The 24,833-nt window shown below is 37.9% G+C and overlaps 1 protein-coding gene across 7 annotated transcripts; it reads right to left on the bottom strand.

Moving 5' to 3' along the window:
* Positions 1–5: 5 nt before the first annotated feature.
* LOC127799855 (histone-lysine N-methyltransferase EZA1) lies at positions 6–24,833 on the bottom strand. Of its 7 annotated transcripts, XM_052334096.1 has the most exons (19): positions 24,385–24,833; positions 19,753–19,854; positions 18,660–18,937; positions 17,566–17,727; positions 10,085–10,169; positions 9,764–9,919; positions 9,611–9,658; positions 9,453–9,524; positions 8,471–8,594; positions 8,138–8,348; positions 7,856–8,041; positions 6,673–6,835; positions 4,900–5,120; positions 4,372–4,503; positions 3,757–3,844; positions 3,616–3,663; positions 3,396–3,524; positions 545–622; positions 6–475 (listed from the first exon to the last, which is right to left on the bottom strand). In XM_052334096.1, the coding sequence occupies exons 1-19, from the start codon at positions 24,424–24,426 to the stop codon at positions 284–286; spliced, it is 2,517 nt and encodes an 838-aa protein (XP_052190056.1). In that variant the 5' UTR covers positions 24,427–24,833; the 3' UTR covers positions 6–283. The 7 variants fall into 7 exon arrangements, with proteins under 7 accessions (XP_052190056.1, XP_052190032.1, XP_052190048.1 ...); XM_052334072.1 differs by having other exon boundaries at positions 7,856–8,348; XM_052334088.1 differs by having other exon boundaries at positions 7,856–8,348; positions 19,753–19,836.

Genomic DNA, 24,833 nt, shown 5'->3' with positions numbered 1-24,833 from the left:
ATGGCTAAAAAATGGCTTTATAGCAGAGTATTATTCTTTCGTGGTATTTCTATTTCCATTGTCTTATTTCTTTTAATACTTCAATAAGTAGCTAGAGAATTTTCTAGCCCATCTCCAATGTGCTTAAGTCGAGCTATACAAATATATAAAGGCACACCATGTCTATGCTACACAGCCTAGACCCCTTAAGAGATGTAGAATCTTAACGGTCTACCCCCATAGGAGCAATAGGATGGAGCACTACTACAGCTATACAATATTAAGCTTACAGCGAGAAGGTTCATCAATGAGACTGGTGTTTCTTCGCTCGACCTTGAGAAATCGATGAATCATCTCTCTTTGAATCCTCTGGCTTTCGAGCCCAGGCAGGAGCTTGATCAGGTCCATACCGGTAATCATAGAAGAGCTCCTCGCTAGCTTCAATATGCTCCTTGGCAAAAATGCCAACTCGATGATCACCAGCAACCAGCATTACCTGCACACAATCATCTCGGTGTACTTGATATGTGATATTCGCAATAAGATTTTAATGGACTATACACACCTTTGCATAACAGTTGGGATTTGACGAGTGGTTAGCAAATTTCAGCTTGTCACCTTTGCGGTAGGCATCAAGGACATACTGCGGAAAATGCAAAAGGGTACATTTTAGATTTCTCACAGCATAATAACCAAGTTTAAAGCTCCAAGTTCTGTCTTCTGTCATTCACCCCTGTTAACTGGCAACATTTCATGTTGGCTTTTGCAGGAAGTTTTGGGTTAAAAAGATGCTAAACATGAAGGCAAAGGGGAAATTCAAAAGTGAGGATAAATGAAAAGCAAAAAGACTACAATGAATCGGGTAAAAATCTGAACTTCGATATTTGAGAGGAAAAAGAAAAAGGAGTTGGGGAGGGTGGGGTGTTCAAGATGTTCGTTGTTGCTACATACTGATCAACAAGCATCTAATAACAAATGCATGTAAAGAACGCTTGATTTAGTTTTCTTATCTGGAAATAATCTTTTAAAACTAGCAGAAGATAATTTTAAACTGGTTCTGAAGCAAGAAATGATAGTGCAGAGTAGTAAGGTACAACACTGAAAGGTTAAGGTACATCCAGAGTAAAGAAGTCATTATTGAAGGACTCTAAGCAACTACAATCTCATCTTGAAGAGCAGTTACAGGGTTTATGCAATATGGGTAACAACAGTTACAAAAATTCTCTTGTCGTGGTGGTTGCTACTAACCCTATCTCTTATGCTGCATATGAAGTATATGCCAATTATTTTATTTCAGATTCTAGTATAACTTATAAGCTATTTATCTGCCAAATCTAACTGAATAATAATCCAATTCTAAGCTATTTATATGAATATATATGCATGATCCAATTAAGCTTTAACATGACTACTTATGGTTCGTTCCTTGAATTCTGTCACTATGTGTTCCATTCAAGAAAAAAAAAACTGTTTTTTAGCCATAGCCATCATGTATTGCTATAATACCTCAATCTTTAGACTTTCACTTTGTTTTATTTTATTTTTGATTCATTTATTCACTGTTTATCCATGTAAAATCTTTAAACTCAATTATCCTATAGTTCATATTATTGCACTGAACTGTTTCTCCTTGCATGTGGTTTAACTAGTAACAACCATTCTCCCCATGCAACCCTCCAACTTCGTATGAGTTAGATGAATTCCATGTAGCCAGAAGGGTCAACTAGGAACAAAACCAAGTTCTCAAAATGTTAGTACATAGTGGCTGACACAGCTTATGGCAGCCTGAAATTTTATCATCAACATACCAGGCAACTACCTGAGATTGTGTATACCGTACATCAAATAAGTCATCATGCTTTGCCTTTGAGAAGTAATGTAATCTACTCTGTAGGATGATGATTAACAGGTACAACAGTATTCTCTTGTCTGTATTTATTTATCATAGATGCCATTCTCGTATATTGCCAGTATGAGGAAAATCAATTGTCTGCAAGTCCTTATTAAGATATATTTGCACAACAAGAAGGATCCAATGATACATCTATCCATAATTTCATGAATATTCACACATCTACATATGTGTGTGTGTGTGTATTAGATAGAACACATATTACCCGAGGTGTTTACATCTTGCAAAGATGTCATTTTCACCACAGTGGTATCCATCTAAAAGTTGTGTTGCAAATTTGGTACATATCAGAAAAATATAGAACTCACTATTACATGATATGATCTAATTTAAATATTTTATAAGTTTAACTAGAAGATGTACTTTATTTTATTCTGGAAAATAGTAAAACTCAATGGGAAAAAAGAGCATGAAACCTATTGCTAAAGATTAAAAATGTACCAAGAACCAGGGGAGGATCCAAGACTTTTATATAGTGGAGGCATAAGTTATAACATAACATGTGCTCTGTTGCCACACACGTACAATACTGGCTGAAAGCTAAGCTATAGAAATCAATTGGGTTCATTGAACTGTTGAGGCTTTTGCAAAGGGATACATAATTACATAAAACCCACCTTTAGTTTACTATAACATTCACTTTCTGTTAACCTTACACAAATCTACCTACATTATTTTTAATCTAACAAAAAACTACCTAAGTTCTAGATCTTCATGGAGGAAAATTTAATAAAAAATAGTCAGCACATTTCAATAACATAGAAAAAGTGTTAGCAAAAGTTACGAAGTTAAAAAAAAAATTATTTGAGGGGTTTTACAACTATCTCCTGTTGCTGACATTTTAATAGAACTCCTCAACTGATTTCTCTTGGACTTGCAACTTTGCCAACACTTTTCTCTACCTTTAAAAAAATGTATAGACTGTTTTTGCAAAAAAAATTTCCATGAGGATATAGATCTTAAGAAGGTCTTTGTTAGGTTAAAAATGATCTAAGTAGTTTCTTGTAAGGTTAACAACAAATTTAATGAATAATGAATATTATGTTAAACCGCAAGTATGTTATGCAATTATCCTTTCTTTTTAAAATTGCAAGTGACGAGTGACATTTCACAAATTTTCTTGGACGTTTTTGGTCTTGAGTGTGTGTTGTGTTTATGAAAGATTTCTACAATTCTTCTTGGGCCCACATAATACAATCTAGTGATGTTAGACACATTATAATTTTTTTATGCCATACAACTTAGACAAAAAGAGAAATTTCTAGGGAGAGCTCGCCATTGCACTGTGTGGGCTTGTGTCCATCTTAAATTCGATAAAAATTACTTTGTATCTCACCATCCATGAGCTTGATTGACTCAAGCTCCATATTATAGGAAAATTTTCAAGATGCATTGTGGGGGCTTCATGCCCCCACCCTGGATCTGCCTATGCCAAGAACATTCGATTAAAGCCACAAAGAAAAACAAAAGAATGAAACATTTAAACAAAATAAATTTCACTTGCCTGATCATTCAAGTCAAAGAGAAAAGATGAGTTTGCACGATCATAAATCTTCCCACGTTTATCTGCTTCTCTGTGTGAAATCAATTCACCAGTGTATTCTCCAAGATAATCATTTTTGTTGACAGGGTTCTGAAGTAAAAATCATCCAAGTACTAAGAAAAAACTAACAAGGAATTTACAAAAACAATAAAAAGAAAGTGAGAGATACTAAGCTTCCTACCTTTAAGAAGGCTCCCCATCCAGCAACCTCAGATTTTGCTAAAAGGATCTGACAAGAAGAAAAAGTGGTATTAAACAAGCATGATTATTAAAATCACATGCACAATGCTTTTGTGAAAGTGAAATTTTGAGAAAAGGTCACCCTTTGTTGTTGTCTCAGAAGGAGTCTCATATTTCCACACTGGCCATCTCCTTGCCTTGGTGGCTCACCTAATGAACCATCCCCACAGCTGCATAAAGCGTGGATTTTTCAAAAAACTGCTCAATGAAAAAGGTTTCCAAAATGAAAGCAAAAATGTCAATCCAGTGTAACAGCTCATTGTTTTGTCCTGAGTTATGCCCTAATATAGGTGAATTAAAGGTTACGTGCTCCTATAATCATGATTGGTATGTGGTATTTGAGTGTGAGAGGCCTAAGGATTGTGCTATGCCTAAGTGTGAGAGTTGGCAAAGACTGTTGACAGATGACATAGATGGTCTACAATTTGCCGTGGTGGACTTTTGAAAGCCTAAAGATAACTGTTGACAGTTTGATGATTGGTTGACAGGAGAATTGAAGTTTCGATAGAATGGCTGGGGTGTTGAGAATGTCAAAACATTCCAAAAATTCATGAAACCACTGACAGTTTTGAGGGAAATCTTGACAGTTTGGTTGTTTTGATGGTTATGGGGATATGCTTGAGAACAATGTAGCATATTGAAAACACCTAACTCACAACTACAATAGCATAAATGTACAAGTGTACAGGATCATTACCTAACCCAACAGTTTCTACAAACATCTGGATCACATTCCCGTCCAGCAGCAAAGCATGGGCATTGCCGGCTTCTGCATTGACTCTTTGCACAGTGGCATCCCCTGAACCGGTTTTTACAGCTTTTGGAGCACCTGAATTAATCGTTTGGAATGAAGTTTTTACCCCCAAGTGATCATTAAATTGCAACAAATAAAATTCCCAGCTAGCACAAAGGATATAAGAAAATTATGTGATTATTAACTTATTTATGAAACTAGATCAAACTCGAGAAAATTATCCCTCATACAAGTGACTTTTGTTTTCTTTTTCTTCTCTTGGTATTACTTTACCTCATTCTGTTATTGCACCTAATCAGATCAATTAATCCTTATAATTCCTCGAGATTGGCTGGAGAATGTCTATTTTGCCTTATCATCCCAAAGCATGGATTTCATACAATTTACCATTTAGCTAGAATTGCTCTCTGACTTGGAATGACATCAACATTTTTCAAGGCCTTACGGCATTTAATTCATTTAAGAGCTTACCCACAGTACTTCTCACAGCAAGTTCCATTATGCAGACAAGGGCATTGCTTTCCACACATAGGCTGACATCCACATGGTTTATATTGCTTACAGGACTGGTTTTTACCACCTGCAATTCTTTTCCACATTGATGGATGGCCAGCTGACTTCCACGAATATTTAAGCTTCCGTGTTCTGCCCCTTCTACGGATTAACCTTGACCTTGTTGGTGTCTCTCGCTCCTAAGACAACCAAAAAGAGAGGTCCAATATTAGCACCCCAGTCCATAGGGAAAGTGATAATGATTAATTGTCTAGTAAGGTGTACAGAGGAGTTCCCCAAGATTGACCTTCAACCATTAGCAACAACAGGGAAACTCTGGCACTTCTAAGTTCAATTAAGCAAAAGAGTCATCATCACTAGCCATAATTCGAGATGTGGTCAGTTACACGAATTCTCGCTCTTCAATCATCTTTTTGTTTTTTAATCTTTTTAGAATTCATGATGGGCCTTAAAAAGAGTGACCTAGCAAGTTTAATTCTAACAAGCACGGACACTTCTTGCAATGTGCAGTGTCTATGTAGAACTGCATCAGACACTCTCTGCCACATTTGACTCCTGTCTAAATGTGTCATATTATATTTTAATTTACTAAAGCAAACTCTTCAAGCACTTGGGGACACTTGGGAATATGCATGTACATAGCTTAAGAGACAAATGAAAAGCATTGTAAATTTAAAAGAATGATTTAGAATCTAATAATGAAATAAGTAGAAGAATGGGCTTTATTTAAATAAGCAAATATGGATGCATAAACAAATTGGAATTAGATACTAATATCTTTTCAATAATAGTTCTTTTGCAATAAATGAAAAAATATGATTTTTTTTTACTGTTTTGATATAATACATACTTCTCTATTTTTATTATTTTTAACAAATAAAAATACATCTATAGTGCCAAAAAAGTGGGAAAAAAAAGTCCGCTTATTCATAGACACATACAACCAAATACTAATTTTTGGAGAAGATAGGAATTGTATCTTCATATATATCCAAACAAAATACAGCAAGCAATAAAAAAGATTAATAGTAAAACAGTTGGACCAGATGATATCTCAATAAAATCATGGAAATATTATTCATGGACATATAAAAATATAAATTGTCTATGCCTTTATTTATTGTTATCATATTTTTGAAATTTTCCTTCTCATGCCACATCCATGTCACCTTCTGTGTCCTTCCGTGCTTACAAGGATTAGTTTTGTCTAAGAGTAAGATGGTACGAATAAAAACCATATTAAGACAATAACACATGGTCAATCTCATAAAACATGTGCACACAATCAATTGGTCTACTGATATGTCCTTGAAAATCCTTTTGTTCTTCAAATAAAAGAATCATAAATAGGTTATACATCCCATGTCAGTCAACAGCATGCTTCAAGTTCACAAAGTGGTAAGAGGACAGGATATCCCAACTAGCTAGGGGGCGTATTCTGTTGTGGGTGGCAGCAACCAAGTGCTTTAGTTACTGATATGTCCTTGAAAATTCTTTTGTTCTTCATACAAAAGAATCATAAAATAGGTTGTAGACATCCTATGTCAGTCAACAACATGCTTTCAAGTTCACAAAATCTGATGTGGTAAGAGGATAATCCCAACTAGCTTAGCTGGTATTGCCTGTTCGTGGCAGCAGCAACCAGTCCTCTCATGTGCCTAAATCAGCTGGTAGACCTACGGCCTACTTATTCAGAAAAGGTGAAAAGAAAAGGAGTGAAAGAATACAAACCATAAATTCTGCATCAACTTTATTGTTGTCTTCTGAAAATGAACTTGGTAAGTCAATAGCTCCACAAGGCAGTGCAGCACTATCATTGTACATGTAACTGGAGACTTCTATGCAAGTCTTCAAGCCAGAGAGTAAGTTCCTCGCTATAAGACAACTGAAAAGCATGAGCTCAGACACAATTTATCAGCTATGGATTTCAGGAGGTCCAAAAAAAAAAAAAAAACCATATAAAAACTGCAAATGAATCCATAATATTGAAATATAAATACAAGCATGTGCATGATGAACAAACTGCAATCATATAAAAATATAAGTACTCCACACAATACGGTTGCAATAGTTATGGAAATGAATCCATTTATAGGTTGATTTGAATTCTTCTAATGAAACTTTGCCAGGGTAGATTTTCTACTATTTCTTTAAATTCCAGATTGATATATAATTTAAATCAGAGTCCAGTCATACAAATAGAATTCCTGAATTACTGGCTTTTATTGGCAGGTTGTTATCTAAGTTTTGTATGCTCAAATGTCATGTTCCTTAATTTCTCTGCTACTTGATCCTCCCTTGGGGAAAAAAAAACTGCATGGCATTTAAACAGACACAGAATATAACAATTTCCAGTAAGTGGTAAATGATGCTGTCTTCCAGCCGTTATTAAGGTGAATAACAAGATAGTACACAAAATGATCATGTTCTATGTATCGCATTTGATTCTAGAATTTGAAGGGGCAGGGGGTTGCAGATGTCATAATCCAACCAGTGTCTGGTTAGGGTGAGGTAAGAAAGTTTGAGTTGGGTTCTGGGTGAGCTCAGTTTAAATGACCCCAAATTACCTGCTCCATATAAATATGGCAGGCACCAACATATAAATACTCTGTTTTACATTCCACCCATTGTGACCTGCCCCACAAATCTGTCCCAGAACCCATGATAGCACAAATGAGCACTGTCAGGAAATAGACCTTATTTTGGTGATGGCACCACAAATGAACTATCACAGGTTCTTGGACAGATTTGTGGGGCACCATTTCCCGAAAGGGCTAATTTGGGCTAGGCCATATGAAGGATGGGTGGATGAGAGTTAGAGCCCTTGCCCATACCCACCCAGTTGCCAGCTCCTACTCATGCTGATTTCAAACATAACAATGTTAGTTATAGCAAGGAAGGATTATGCCACTACCTGTTTCTCCCAAACATCTCTATTCCCTTCAAGTATAGTTCTTTCTCAAAAGGTTTCCACTCACTGTTGTTTAAAACCGCTTCAACTTGTCCTTCCACAAAATTGGTTGATTCCTTCAAAACAGGCACTTCTGTACCATGGCTAATCCCTTTTGCTTCATATATGACACGATCCTCAAGCCCAGGCCTGGGAACATCAACTGGACATCTGAATTTATCTGAAGCAGATTCATATAATAAATGCTCTGCATCTTTATTGGGCATAAGGAGCTCATTTTTATACCCTGTCTCAAATTCAATGTCTCCAACTTCTGTATTTGAACTTGAATCCACATTCAGAAATCCTTCACAAACCATGCTATCGGTTTTCTGAGCTGATAAACTTTTCTGTTTTTTGCTAGAACCTTGGACATCATCTGAAGCCAATACAAGGCTATCTGGCTCAGTATTTGTACATTTTTGGACCTTACGTTTCCCCATTTCGTAATGCATCACTGCCATGAGATATCCAAGCTTAGAGATGAGGAACATTTAAACTATGAAAAGATGCTGATGTAATAATCATCATTTTCTCAGCAATGCAACCATTTTCAGGATGAAAGGATGCGCATACAACCATCACCTGCCTCCTCAGAACTGGGCAGGACTGGGGTCCTGACTGCCTCGTCTGAACTTTTACTTTCAGGTCTATGTAAGGTATTAACCACTGAACTTTCTGGCAAGTCTTGGACAAATTTTAACTGATGACCACCGTAGTAGAAATTCACATGTAGAAGTGGTAGAAACTCAAGTCAGTAAAATAGGCTAGTCAATAACAATACTAATAACCAAAAGAGACTTTCAAGCAGGCATTTTCTCTTCCACAATACAACAATATGGCTTTCACTTCATTGGAAATCATCTAAGCAATTTGTTACTAGTTCTTTGCTTCATGACGCAAATGTACATATCAAAAAGAGACTAGGCTTGATGTGTTTATGAGCAAGCAAGCAAGAAATACATAAAATTTAGTTAGTTTTTGTGGCCACAAAAATTTTTGTTATCTTATGCTAAAAGAATTAAGAAAAGATTGTGTTAATAAAGCTAAAAAATTAAGGGATTTGATAGCTGGTGCAAAAAATATGGCAGAATATGTTCAAAATAAATCCATTATCTCTTCCTTTTCAACAAATAAATATGAAAACTGTCTATTACTATGCTTAATTACAGGCTAAGTGTTAGGTTGTACAGATCATCAAAGATTACCAAACATGATATGATGATTAAAAGAAATTCATGGTATAATCATACCCATAAGCTTCAAATGACAGAATATATCAGTCTTGTGAGCATGTCACCATGGACAAGAAGAGGCCCCTCAACAGAAGAAGGGCACCATGTGATTTCCTCACAAAACCCAGTACTCATTCAGCAATAAATCAAGCTAGAGCTCATGCAATCCCAAAATAAAATTTTAGCAAAAGATTGCTAATGAAACTTTACTTTTTTTATGCTTTCCTCTTGGAATTTTGAATATCAATACAAAGAAACTCCAAAAAATTGAAACTCCAATGAGAAATATTATCTAATATGATCAAAAGGCAAAGAAATATACCCACCCTCAGGTAACACTGATCACTGCAAGGTTTTCCATCTTCATCTGATTCAGAGGAATATGAATGCTTTTCATTCTGTCAAGCAAACCATCTTTTTGGCTTAACAAATGGAAAAAGAAAAGGTCAGATCCACAAAATGTTTGAAAGGCACCACTTCTTACAGAATAAATGGGACTCTGGGAACAGCCATGCAGACGGCAGTCAAAAACCTGAAAGGCAGATGAGCATGATTCATGAGTCTTGAAGCAATCCAAACAATATTTTTTTCTTATTTTAGTTTCTTAAAAAACCAGTATAAGTTTCAGATCAATTACCAAACACCGACGACAAAACAGATTGTCAAAAGAATCTAATGCAGCACTAAGACTTCTTTCCAGCAAGTTGTTCTTCTCTGATCCATTCTCCTCATCTCCATTAAAGTCTTGGTCATGTTTCTCCTGATTTTTTTCCTTGAGCATGTAACAACGCTCCTGCAAATCCCGAATATAAGTACATCTGACAACAATTAACTTAGTGATTGGGACAATACATTGACTTCTAAATTATGAAACACGCATCATGCCACATTAAATGCAAGAATGATTATACCCATAACTATCCAAGACATACTGACTATGATGACCAAAAAAATTTACCTGGATTTCAGAAGTGGTGCCTCCAATGTATTGACTAATAATGTTGAGCACTTCCTCATTGAGCCCATACTCCTTGAAGGTCATCCTAAACGATAAAAGCGAGTAATATCGACACATAACTTTACAGGAAACGCATATATTGATATAAAAGGAATCGAATTTTTTTGTGTGACAGATTCTGAAATAAACTATATTAGTGGTATGAGACTACTGTAGTGGCTTCCCAATATAAACATGCATGTATATCCATGCCACTGCAATTAAAGCACCTCATGCACCAAGATTAAGATAGTTTCTCTTTGGGCAATGATAAGTGAACTACATGAATGTAAGAACTCACATAAGGAAATTAGAGCATATGAAACCTTTTTAACTGTGCAAGGACTGTCAATTCCTTTTCTTATCCACTATCTAGCTTGGATAAAATTTTTCGAACTCCATGACTAAAGTTCATGCATGAAAGTAATTATATAGTTTATTAGAAAAACAGAATAAATTTCTCATGTTTTTTCATGGAATAGAACAAAAAGTCATCCTTTCTTAAGGTAGAGGCTTATCTCACCAAAGCCCTAAATGCTGTGGACCTCTCCATTTTTGTACATGCTTATTATACACTTGTGTTGAATTTAATCATAAATATTAACTTGATTAAAATGATAACTTTTTCTAGTAAAATAAAAAGACGGGATTCAATTATTAATATATGTTTTTATCTAAAAAAAAGTACTAATATATATATATATATAAGCTTCATATGATACTATTATTAAAAGGCAAGGAGGTGAGTTTGATATGTGAACTCCTGTGAAATTTTTTAATTACGAAAATACCCCAAATGTTAACCACTAAAATATCATTTTTTTATTAACTAAAAGGCTCATTTTGTGATCTAGTTTAATAATTATGCATTTTTCTTTTAGTTATCAATTGCCAATACACGCTCCATTTCCAACCCAATTATAATTTTGGTGAGAAAGTTATCACGCACTTTACATGTGCACATTACCCTAGTAAAAATATGTGTCTACTTTATGTCACTAAAAGCATGATAGATGTATGCTCTCTCATTCAAACAAAAAGTATTTCAAGTCAAAATTTGAGCTTCATGATGGATTCATCTCAATCAAAGTCAGACAAGAAGGTTGGTAAGGACATCAATGCATAAGTTGTTGGGGTTCATTCCCAGGTGATCAATACTGAGGATATATGGAGCATTTGATGTTAGAGGCTTTGGAGATGGATGAGTGGGACTGAGCCTATCAATGGGAAGTGTCTAGGATAGAGGTGATGTTGGTGGGAGGGGTTGGAAACTGGTGAGTAAGTGGTGGTAGTGTTGGGGATGGGATCATGGGAGAGAAGATGGTAAGGAATAGGTGTGTGTTTGCAGCAGTTACTACTGGGGAGAAAGGATAGGGATGGGGGCAAAAGTTGGAGGTGGGAATCAGAAGGTTTGGTAGAACCTGATAGTGACTAGAAGCATGGGGAAGAAATGGGAGTGGCTGTGGGGGCTGAAGGAAGTTGTGGAGAACATGTGGATAGTTGTTAAGCACATGGGCCAACAAATATAAAGCTTGTATTAATGGTATATTAGCTGTTAAATAAGATAAGTAAGGGGTATTAGTGTAATTAACTTTAAATACTTATATGTATATATATATTCTTATATTGTACACTTAGTGAAATACACAGATTATTTTATTCTCATAACATGGTATCAGAGCCACAAACCCTAGACGCCGCCGTCGCCGTCAACCGACGCCGCAGCCACTACCGCCACCGATCGACACCACTGTCGTTGCCTCCAATCGCACTATCGTCCGTCTCTCAAATCTTGCACCCATTGCCCAGATCCGCAGTCGCCCTGCTCGCACGGCCTTGCGCTGCCCAGATCCACCGTTGCCCAGATCGCACCCGGATCTCGTGGCCTCTTCTTCTTCCTGTCGGCCACTCCCAACTCTCGCAGTGGTTTCTTTGATCTCTGGTCGCCGTTTCCTTGCTGATCCAGATTCGACCATCCTCGTCAATCTTTAGCTCAGGCCGCACCCACCTAGATCCAGCCACTATTGTTCCAGATCTGGTCTTCCTTCTCCAGATTTGTTGTGCGACCCGACTTGCTCCAGATCTGTTGTGCTTTTCGCATCATGTTTTCATCTCCAACACACTCTTCATCCACAAGCCGCTTCGCCATGTCCACACCTATAACCATTCCCCATTTTTCGGGCACACCAGTTATTACCACAGAGAAGTTGAGTGGACAAAATTATTCCGCTTGGTCATCTGTAGTTGAGATTTGGTTTCTTGGACATGGTCTTGAGGATCATTTATTAAAGACTATCTCAACTATTCCTGAGGGAGATCAACCTCTTTGGCAGAAGGTGGATGCCCAATTACTGAGTTTACTGTGGCAGACTATTGAGCTGACCTTGATGCCTATATTTCGACCTCTTCGGGAGTGTAGTGCCCTATGGACTCAGGCTCGTGAGCTGTATACGAGTGACATCACTTGTATTTATAATATGATTGGTGCTTTGTTCAATCTACGATAGACCGATTTGGATATGACCACGTATTTGGGTAAGCTCCAAGCTTCTATTACCGATTTTAATGAGTTGATGCCATTTGATACAGATATCAAGAAACAACAACAACAGCGTGATCACATGTTTATTGTCCTCTTTCTTCATGGAATTCGCCTGGAGCTCGGATCTATTAAGACACAAATTCTCGCCAGTGCTTCTCTCCCACCTTTGACAGGGGTATTTGCCAGGCTACTTAGATCCTCTTCTGTTACTGCTGATCGTGGCGTGTTCGTCCCTGGAGATCACTCCGCTCTTAATATGACACCGACTGATCGTGGTCGTGGGGGTGGTGGTCGTCCTCGGCCCTAGTGCTTCTATTGTAATCGTCTTGGTCACACTAGAGAGACCTGCTATCGCCTACATGGTTGTCCACCTCAGGCAACCAATACTGCTAACATGGTTGTTGGTACTTTAGAGGGTTAGACATCTCTCACACCTAGTGATTCCTCACTAGTGACTATTTCCGAGGGGGAGTATGCTTAGTTCCTTCAGTTCCAGGCAGCACAACAGACTACTTCACCTATCACGTCCCTTGCTGACACTAGTAACCCTACTACTTGCTTTACTAAGTCCTTTTCATCTTCTCTTGGCCCATGGATCTTTGACTCCGGTGCTACTAATCACATGTCTGGTAATCGTTCTCTCTTATCTCATACTCAAACTCTACAGTCTCTACCTCCTGTTACATTGGCTGATGGCTCTCAAGCCTCAGTCACGAGTATTGACAAAACATCACCTCTCCCTACTTTACTATTGTCATATGTTTTTCACTTACCACAATGTTCATTTAATTTGTTCTCTGTCAGTCAACTCACTCGTAATCTTAATTGCTCTATAACTTTTTTGTCTGATTCTGTTCTTGTGCAGGATTGGAGGATCGAACAGACGATTGGCACGAGGCTTGAGTCTCATGGCCTCTACTATCTATCTTCCCCTTCTTCCTCAGTGGCGTGAACAACGACTACTTCCCCACTACAGGTCCATTGTCGACTGGGACACCCATCTCTTCCCAATCTCAAGAAGATGGTTCCTAGTCTCTCTCGTATTTCTTCCTTAGTGTGAATCTTGTCAACTTGGGAAACAAAGTCGTAGTTCTTTCCCAAGTAGAGTCAATAAACGTGTTAGTTCTCCTTTTTTAGTAGTCCATTCAGATGTATGGGGTCTCAATCGTGTTAGTTCAAAAGACGATTTTCGATATTTTGTAACATTTATTGATGATTTCTCTCGCACTACATGGCTATATTTAATGAAAACGCGTTCATAATTATTTTCAGTATTCACTACATTTTGTGCTGAAATTAGAACTCAATTTAATTTACCCATTCGTGTTCTTCGTAGTGATAATGCTTTTGAATATTTGTCTCTCCCATTTAAATCTTATATGGCATCTAATGGGATTTTTCACCAAACTTCGTATCCTGGAACCCCACAACAAAATGGGGTGGCTGAATGCAAAAATCGTCATTTAATTGAGACAGCTCGCACACTCATTCTTTATATGCATGTTCCGATTCAATTTTGGGGTGATGTTACCTTAACTGCATGTTACTTAATTAACCGCATGCCCTCCTCTGTCCTTAATGACTAGATTCTTCATTCTGTTCTTTTTCCTCGAGTTGACTTATATTCTCTTCCTCCTTGTATCTTTGGGAGTACTTGCTTTGTTCACCATCTTGCCCCAAGTCGTGATAAGCTCTTTGCTCATTCCATCAAATGTGTCTTTCTAGGTTATTCTCGCCTTTAGAAGGGGTATCGTTGCTACTCTCCTCAATTATCTCGATATTTTGTTTCAGCAGATATTACCTTCTTTGAGTCATCTCCTTATTTTTCCTCTTCATCTGAGGTCTCCGAGTTTGTGTCTACTGCCTTACCTTTGCATGTTCCTTTTCTTGACCTTTCATTATCTCCATCTCCATCACCCTTTACCTCTCGCCTTGATCACCCCGATCTTCAAGTCTATCAACGGCATCCACAACTTGTGGCCCAACCAACACCGCATGTCGTCACTAGTCTGAGGGAGCCGTCTCCTGACTCATCCTCTGTGCCGATTCGTTCTTCCTCCTCTAGTTCGTCGCCTTCGACTTTTGGTCTTGACTTACCTATTGCTCTTCGTAAAGGTACTCGTCATTGCACCACTTTCCATCCCATTTCAAAATTTGTTAGCTATGATTCTTTGTCCCCTGGATATTCTGTTTTTGTTTCGTCTTTATCTTCAGTTTCTCTACCTAAATCTGTTCCCGAGGCTCTTTCCCATTCAGGGTGGCGGGCTGCTATGGTTGAAGAAATGTCTGCTTTACATTCCATCGGGACTTAGGACTTGATATCTCTTCCCAAGGGTAAGTTTACTGTTGGTTGTCGCTGGGTTTACGTTGTTAAAGTTGGCCTTGACGGCCAAATTGATCGTCTTAAGGCTCGGCTTGTTGCCAAAGGCTATACTCAGGTTTTTGGTCTTGATTATGGCAATACATTTTCTCCTGTTGCTAAGATCTCCTCTGTTCGCCTTTTCTTATCTCTTGCTGCTATGTTTCACTGGCCTCTTCATCAATTAAACATAAAAAATGCCTTCATGACGATTTACAGGAAAAGGTGTATATGGAGCAACCTCCTGGCTTTGTTGCTCAAGGGGAGTCTGGGCTGGTGTGTCGTCTTCGAAAATCTCTATACGGTTTAAAATAGTCTCCTTGAGCTTGGTTTGGTCGATTCAGTTAAGCTATTCTTGAGTTTGGGTTAACTCGGAGTGAAACTGATCATTTTGTGTTTTATCGCTCTCAGTCTGGCCGCCACATTCTTCTAGTGGTATATGTTGATGATATAGTACTTATCGGGGATGATGATGTTGGTATCACTGAATTGAAGGCACATCTTCACCAACAGTTTCAAACTAAGGATCTGGATCATTTGAAATATTTTTTGGGCATTAGGGTAGCTTGGTCAAAGCAAGGCATCTATATTTCTCAAAGGAAATATGCTTTAGATATGCCAGAGGAGACAAGATTGCTTAGATGTAAGCCCACAGATACCCCTATGGATCCAAATAGTAAGTTGTTATCGAGACAGGGGGAGCCTCTCTTTGATCCTAGGCGCTACCGTCGACTAGTTGGGAAACTTAATTATGTCACAGTCTCTCGACCTGATATTTCATTTGATGTGAGTGTGGTAAGTCAATTCTTGGATTCACCTTGTGACAGCCACTGGGATGCAGTGATTCGTATTCTTCGGTATATTAAGGCTGCCCCTAGTTGAGGTGTATTGTATCAAAATCATGGGCATAGTCAGATTGTGGGATATACGGATGCTAATTGGGCAGGATCACCTAGTGACAGGCGATCCACATCTGGATACTGTGTATTTGTGGGTGGAAACTTAGTCTCTTGGAAAAGTAAGAAGCAAACTGTTGTCGCCAGATCCAGTGCAGAAGCTGAATATAGGGCAATGACCGTAACAACATGTGAGCTAATGTGGTTGAAACAATTAATTGAGGAGTTAGGAGTTACACAGGTTAAGTCTATGCAATTGGTTTGTGACAACCAAGCTGCAATGCATATTGCTTCTAATCCCGTGTTTCACGAGAGAACAAACATATTGAAATTGATTGCCATTTTGTTAGAGAAAAGGTGCTCTCTGGAGATATAGTTACAACATATGTGGGTTCCAACGATTAATTGGCCGATTTACTCACCAAGTCACTTAGAGGTTCTCGTGTGAATTATATTTGTACCAAGCTGGGCATGCTCAATATATATGCTTTACCTTGAGGGGGGGTGTTAAATAAGATAAGTAAGGGGTATTAGTGTAATTAACTTTAAATACTTGTATGTATATATATACTCTTGTATTGTACACTTAGTGAAATACACAGATTATTTTATTCTCATAACATTAGCAATTTTCATTTTTTTGTTGAATGTATTTATTCAAAAGAAAAATAGCTATTTCAAATAAACTGAGTGATGTGAGCTACCATTTTAAAGTTTAAGAAGGATAAGTGATATTGGGAAATAGTTTAAGGGGATGGGCTTAATTTTACCACCAAATACATCTTTCATATTAGCATGCCACAATTAGACATGCATTAAGGTTTTTTAAAAAAAATAAAATAAAAACACAATCACAAAATTCCTTCAAAGCTAAAAAAGAAAGTTCATCAAATGGCTATGAGACTAACTTTTGTGTGGCTTAGAATGTTTGGCAGTTAAGCACTAATAGGTGCAAAATATGAGCATGGCTAATATGAAAATATTAGAGAGGATGTGTGGCCATACAAAAAAAGAGAAAATAAGAAACAAGATGTATGAGTTGCACCCATTGAAGATGAAAGAGTTACGATTAAGATGATTTGGATGTGTGAGAAAAAGACGACAAAGGCACCTAAGAGATGAGTGGATGAAATAGAGGAAATTTATAGCAAAATAGGGAGAGGAAGACTGATGAAATTTTGGTAGGAAACCGTTAGACACAGGATAGGATATCATGGACTTATAAAAGATATGACGATGGATACAGCTGGTTGGAGAACTAGAATTCATGCGAACCCACCTAGTGGGATTAAGGCTTGAATTGTTGTTTTAAAATTAAAAATAGCAGAAGACCAGATCAATTGGCTTCCCCAGATATTATTCAGAGTTTTGACTAGTTTGACTTCTTCCCAGGAAGCTAGGTCTAACACAGACACCAGAGAGAGGAGGGACTGGAAACTGGAGACTTGTGGTAACAGCTATGCTTAAACCACAATCAGAATATTCATGCTTCAAAGTATGGAAAAAGAGTTAGAGGAAATGCTCCGATCTTCTTCAAACATTCTGATATAAAATGTAAACAGATTTTTTTTTTTTTTCCTTTCTTTTTTCCCTGTCCCTTTCTCCTTTTACATCCAAATGAGTAGAAGCATCAAATTTAACTTACCATAGGATGCGATCTTCCCCCTCAGAAAATTCATGTTTCTCTTCCTCTGGTTCTGCAATCTCTTCCTCACTATCACTGCAGATAAGTGCTTCACTTCCATGTGGATCATAATAAATACGTCTCCTTCCAACAACTGACTGATCTTCAGCCATTCTCTGATTCCTGTGCTGTCCCAGAACAAAATTAAGAAAACAAGAAAATAGAACTTCATTGAAATACCTGCTATCCATATTATTCAAAGCTGGACATCAAATGTAGAGAGTGTTTGCTACTCAGACAAATCTGAAAGAACAGGATGGCATGACACTGGCTATATCGCAATCTTGGAAAGCACAACTTGATATTTTACTAAAGCACATATAATAGGAATCTGTTCGTATTCAAAAAATTTGTGTTAGAGAAACTATTTGCCCTCAAGATGTGGTTTCCAAATACATGCTATGTGCACCATTCTTTCCTTGAAAAGCTTGCAGAAACTATTTTCTGCTCTTGGCAAATTACTTTCAGCTAATCCCTTGGTAATGGCATGCTGGCCATGCCATCATCAAAGGAGTGCAAGGAGCTTCATCTTCCCTGAAGAGCTTCCAAAACCTTTGACCAACTGGAAGAAAACATCCAGTACATACAAGTCATTTGTATAAGTCGTTTCTTTACTGAACTCTCTCTTACATGGGCCAATGCTACACAATCTGGAATTTTAATTTTGCCCAACCCCTCATCATCTAAAAGGAAAATACTTAACCCATGGCATGCCATGAGCTAAGTTACACTGGTACTATCACCTTATACATATTGCTTCTAAAGCATTAATATTGACATCTGAACCAAATTAAGACAAACCAGGACACCATACTATCAAGGGTCCAATGTTTGGTCATAAAATTTTAACTGTGTTTCATTCTTTCACTTAAGCCCAAAGGTTTCATAACTCAATAATTCAACACGAAAACCTTCAACAGCTGTGTTTGGACATCATTTGGATAGTTGCTGTAACATTGGTAAGCACCATTAGTCTTTGAAATCAATTATACAAACGACAAAAAATTAATTGCTAGAGACACGAGAAACCAAATTAAACAGCATTATATTCATACCTGTCCAAAAATATCCAAGTAGTATATGGTGGTATCTTCTCAATATATGGAAGCTTGGCACTTGTTGAGAATAAAACTTCTTGAATGTTAATTTGTTCTTTATCACCAGATCCTTGAGCAAATCCATTAATCTTGCAAAATGGATTTTCAATTCTTGAAGAAAGCATTTCACCTTGACTATTGGCCTCCACGACTGAAATACTATTTCTCGAGAATGCTCCTGACACAAGCAAAGAAACATGGCCTTCTAGCTTCTTTCTGTTCTCTTCGAGTTTTTCCTATGGAAGGAACAAGAGTCAAGTTACTTTCACATTCACAACCATTAGGGACCAAATAATGCTTTCACCTCATTCCATGTGCATTATAAAACCAAAGCTGCTGACTAGGTAAAGCTTCTTGAGTTGGTGGTTATTCAAATGCCTCAAAACAAATCTCATCCTCATCACCTAGTTTTTGTAGGGAGGGGGGAGGATGTACAAAACAGTTCCAATTCTATACATTGCTGCTAGACTATTTTTACACTGTATTTTGGAACTCAATACCACTCATATAATGTATTACTGCCATACTAAAGCTGTTAAAAGCATATCTTTATTTCCTTTTTTTTTTAAATTCTTTAGAACAGTTTCTCAGGCATAAAATTGATGCATCAACCCCAAAAAATTTCACCAGAACACTAGATAGACAGGCAAGAAAATGGAACAATGCTTTTAACTGAACCATTGCCAATGTTTTGAAATAACAATAACCACTGTCCACGCCAAATGAAACATAAGCAAGGTATGGTCTAGTCTACAAAAACAGAAGAAGAAATAAACAACTTTTAAATGGAGAGAAAGCTACTGAAAAAAAGTAAGAAATAAACAATTTTAAATCAAGTCAAATGAAATATAAGCCCAGTACAAAGAGAATCTTACAACTCAGAAAAATAAACAAATAAGAATCAAATGAAGAAAATTTCAGATATCAATTTTATTTTTTACTAGATTCAGGCATCAATTTTCTGCCAATAAGAAGAAAATGATGTAATTTACTGAAGTATAATATTTATGAATACTGCTGTCAAAGCAATAAATACAGACAAACAACTCACTCTAATTGAAAGAACTCTGTCTGCTTGAATCTGCTTTTTCAGCTGTTGTATCTTCTGTGTTAAATTCCCAAATTCATCACTGGCCTGTTCTGCATGTGATTTCTGTCAATATAGTAATACACATGAAATGTAATACTCACTCACTGTCTTCAAGAAAGGAGTTCAGTCAAGAAAGTAGAAATGACCAAGCCCCCCAAACCCCGGCCAAAAAAAAGAAAGAGAAAAAAAGGATATTGTAATTTCAGTGTCAACCAAATTTCTTTCAAGGTTCATTATATAGGTCACAGAATGTGGAGAAAGCGAATGGAAGAAAAGGACATAGAAGAAAAAAAAATAGACTCATCACCCTACATCCATAACCTTTCCATTAACTATAGAGATGATTCAATAAATGGAGAAAGTTCTACCACTAACCACTTGTCATGTTCCTAGGAGCAATAGAGGGGCAATATTGTAATAAGAATTTAATACTTGTTAGGATTACAGTTGTATTGCACATGGGTGCAATGGCTATGAGGCTATAAATAAGCCACTGCTATAGGAGGGTAATCATGTTTGAATTGTTGAATGAAATCTCTCATTTCCCACTCTTGAATTCTCTCAATCTCCCTCCAATTTCCCTCTAATCTCTCTCAATTTCCCTCTCTTACAGTTCTCCCTAATCTCTCTCTCCATTCTGTTCTTCCCTAATTTCCTCCCATTTCTTCCAATCTACCTCCCCCAATTCCTTCCAATTATCTAGGGTTCATGACAATTGGTATCAGAGCAGTTGCCCCTCGGCTGTAATTTCAATCGATTCTAGACGAGAAGATGAGGCAAAGGTTTTTTACGAAAACCAGTGGTAGTAGACGAGTTCGAGTGGTGATTTTCTTTCCGCATTTTAGATCTCAATTGGAAGAAAACAAGGATTGATCAAAACTGAGATTCACTAGTGAATTTCGGTGTTCAAGACTGAAGCAACCAAGCGATTTTTGGTTAAATCTCGAAATTTGACTCCACGACCCAAAGAGGAAATTGTTGCAATAGGTTCGGCTTGAAGAGGAACAACACTTGCAATTCGCTACTCCTAGAATCAGAGTCAGAGGCGAGTTAGGTTGCTGAAGGCGACTTTGAAGGACCGAGGGAATCATAGGAAGTTGATTATCAGCGGATTGATTGTTGACGGTTGCTACAACGTTCAATCCAGGTAGAGTCGCTTGAATTTGGAAGTTGAGCCAGGGCCTTCTGGCCATTGGATGGTGATTGGGGTGTGGGTCGCGGCCGTGTAAGTCTTGATTGGTGTGAGTAACGATTCTTAGGTTGTATATTTCCGATTGAAGCAGAGCAAAGCAGTTTTGACTCGAAACTGTAGGCGGGTTCCGTTCGGAGAGACGGATTCCTCCGAATTCTTTCGCTCATGAGATCCGACACCCTGGGCTACTAATTTTCGATCACCTCACGGTCTGAATCGGAAGGCATTTGAGGTGAGTATAGGAGACTTTTGTAGCAGGTGAGCCAGGAGGTGGAGTCAGACCTATTGCCTAGCAGTTCATTTTGATAGGGAATTGAAGATTGCTGATCCACAGTAAAGCGGATCTTGAACGATAGCTGATCCATGGCAATCGGTTTCCAGAGATCAGTTGGGGTTGGGAAATTGTGGAGTTGCAGTAGGAGTTTCAAGAAGTAGCTGTAGGATTGATCGAACAACTGAGTTGATCAATTGCAGGTGGTGCGAGCTACAAGGTGGAGGGAACTAAATTCAGGCATTGATTCCAACGGAGGTGGTTTCTCAGCTATCAATCCTCAAGGCAATCGATTATCCACCAACGATTTGAATTCTGATGGCAAATGATATCGGGATGAAGCACAAGGAATCTCAATGGCAGGAAGTGTCGACAAAGATTACGAAGAGGCAAAACAGTATTGGATCTATAGAATCAATAGTGGAAAAGCAATTAGACAGTGTTGCTGATCTATTGCAAGAGGAGATCAAGCATAGGCGTGAAATTGTGGATGAATTCAAAAATTGTATGATGGACCAGTGTATGATAATGTTCGCCAAATAGAATCAGGTTAGATTACTTACTTGTTTGCTTTCCAAAGAATATTTTGATCCAATTATTATAGAGAAGTTACTAGATCCTATGAATAATCCTTATTCTCTTCGTGAGTTCATGAAAATGAAGCCACATAAAGAGAAGTCAAGATTATGGAAGATCGATTCATTGTTTATTTTAGATTTTGGACAGAAGAAGAAGTATTCAGATTTAGGAAGCAATGACAAGAAGGATGACTGCAAAATAGGGAATAATTTTGGTGGTGAAAAGCATTACCTAGAGGGAAGCTATAACGATTCGGTTGTTGGGACAACAGGTACAAAGGAACAATTTGATTCATTTGAAAAAGAAGTTCATGAAGAGGACATTTGGGGTGAATATAACGACGGTGCTAGCAACAAAAACAGTAATTCAGGAGATTTGATCCAATATGTTTGGGCAAAAGAAAAATTTAAGGAACACCCTGCTTCCTATGGAAAATAAGTTCTTGGTGAAGATGGACTAGATGACAATCACAGAAGCTCAAAACAAGAAATGATTGATGCAGTCAATCAGAGGACAGGAGTAGGAAGAGGCAACAAGGGATTTCTGGAATTGGAGATAAACATCTTTGGATTTTTAGGATCTGAAATTGGTCTAGTTGTTCTCAAAAAGACACAAGCTCAATCAATGTCGACAACCTGCAGTATTGAGGGGAATTCTGCTACATTGATTGAGAAGTTAAAAGTAGAACTACTACCTCAAGATGCAACTACCAAAAGGCTAAGAGAGGAAACAAGGGCAGCATTTGATGAAATGACCGAGGAAGCCAAGGCCAATCCGTTACCTCTGGTGATTAGAGCAGCTGAAGGATCGGATGGTGTCCTAAATCAGAATTCTATCAAAAATGGAATTGATGGTGGAGCTCCTAAGGATACTGTGCCATTGCCTATGGTTTCAGATAATGCTGAAGATTCCTTAGCTAGTGAGAGGGTGAAGACAACACCAGCAGGAGGAAGTTTTGCAAATCCTAAACGGTGTCACCGTGTTGTTGTCATTTCCAGAGATGTAAACCAGAATTCAAAAGGTGCAAGCCAGTTTTTTATGTTGATGGGAATAGAGGTAACCAAGGCAGGCATTTCAGAGGAGCAGGACAGGCTCACTGAAAAGAGAGATGATGATTTTTCTTCCAACTAAGGGAAATCTCCTATAAGTTATGACCCTATTAGGCATTCCCCTCATCAGCAGCAGATTCAAAGTTGTGAAGAATCTTGGAGAACGGCTGTAACGAGAGGAAAGATAAGGAAGATAGCTGTAGCAGTCAAAAGTTTGACTATGAAGAACAAAATTGTTGCGGCTTTGTGCGTTATTGCTACAGCTGGCCAATTGGGATATTTGCCTATTGCAATGAGGGATGGGGTGATGACAGAAATTAATGTTGCAGCAACTCCTAGACTTGACATTTCTACATTGTTGCATTTAAAGGCGTTTGCATATATTGTTGCGAAGGGTGATGAAATATTAAAGAACATGAGAACCACTGCATATTTGTTATGCATACAAAGGCTTTTCAAAACGTCTCCATCCAAGTTGTGGAAGAGAAGGAAAAAGCATACTAGAAGTTATGGAGGTTTGGCATTTCTTGGGGACAAGAAATGTTTCAAGACGGTGGGAAATTATCATGTCCCTAGAAGGAATAGAGGGGCAATATTGTAATAAGAATATAATACTTGTTAGGATTATAGTTGTATTGAACATGAGCGGTCATGGGTGCAATGGCTGTGAGGCTATAAATAAGCCACTGTTGTAAAAGAGTAATCATGTTTGAATTGTTGAATGAAATCTCTCATTTTCCCTCTCTTAAATTCTCTCAATCTCTCTCCAATTTCCCTCTAATCTCTCTCAATTTCCCTCTCTTTCGATTCTTCCTAATCTCCCTCTCCATTCTGTTCTTCCCTAATTTCCTCCCATTTCTTTCAATCTAACTCCCCCAATTCCTTCCAATTACCTTTTAAACCTGTCATGAACACCACTGGATTTCTACTCACTCCACCAAGAACCAGAAACATATTTATTTCAAATAATCAAAAGACAAAAAAGGGAAGGGGTACGGTTGACGTCATTCCTTTGGAATCTGTCTGGTTGAAAATTATATAATTTAATAAAAGAACAGTAAGAAAATCTATCAAAAGCAAAAACTTATACTAAAACCGTGTAGAGAAGGAAAACCCACTCAACGGAGCACAAAATGACTAGCTGCCTTACATGAATTGATAAATTTCGTTCGAAATGAAATTCAACTAGTACTACAATTGCATTTTCTTATCACTTCTCAGCAACCACACGAGAGTAAACGTAATGAAAATAATCCGAGGAAACCCTAGTAACTGACAAATTCACGAATTCCAACGAATAAAATTCCCGGGTTTCAGTATTCACTCAATCAAATCCAAACAGACTAAAACAAAAAACCTTTCGTACGATCGATCTACAACCATAAGTGAATTATGGAAGACACAAAAAGAAACACGATTCCGAACTGATCACACACTAAATTTAAGATCATTAAGTCGTCGCATATAGAATTCAAAAATTGAAGAGGCGGATAGAGACTGACTCTGAGTTTAGAAGCAGAGTCGCTTGATTTGGAGACCATCATGAGAGCTCTCTGCTCCTGAATTCAACCGCAACCGAGAGACGAACGAAGGGAGATGCGAAGGAGGCAAAACCCAACCAACAGAAGCAAGATTGGCGTGCAGTGCAGGGACAGGACTGCTTACGTGGCCTGAAGACGGAGAGTGGAACAGGGGCAGAAGATCGAGCTATTGGGTCCACCGACGATTGACGAGTTCATGTATTTGATTGGGCTGTGGTGAGGAATTAATTATCTATTCCAATCCGATGCGATCCGAACCGTGGGAGACGGCGTGCCAGATTCGGAGCGTCGGAGCGCCTCAGCCCACAGGTCAAGTATTGCTGTGATCTCGAGATCACTGGATTTGCAGCGCCGTTTTAAGTACTAGGTTCGCTCGCTTGGGCGTGAAAATATAAATCTAACAATTTTGA

The sequence above is a fragment of the Diospyros lotus genome, chromosome 1 (assembly GCF_014633365.1).
Source record: "Diospyros lotus cultivar Yz01 chromosome 1, ASM1463336v1, whole genome shotgun sequence".
Lineage (NCBI taxonomy): Eukaryota > Viridiplantae > Streptophyta > Magnoliopsida > Ericales > Ebenaceae > Diospyros > Diospyros lotus.
Note: the sequence above shows the minus strand (reverse complement) of the source record. Positions and strands in the feature narration are given on the sequence as shown.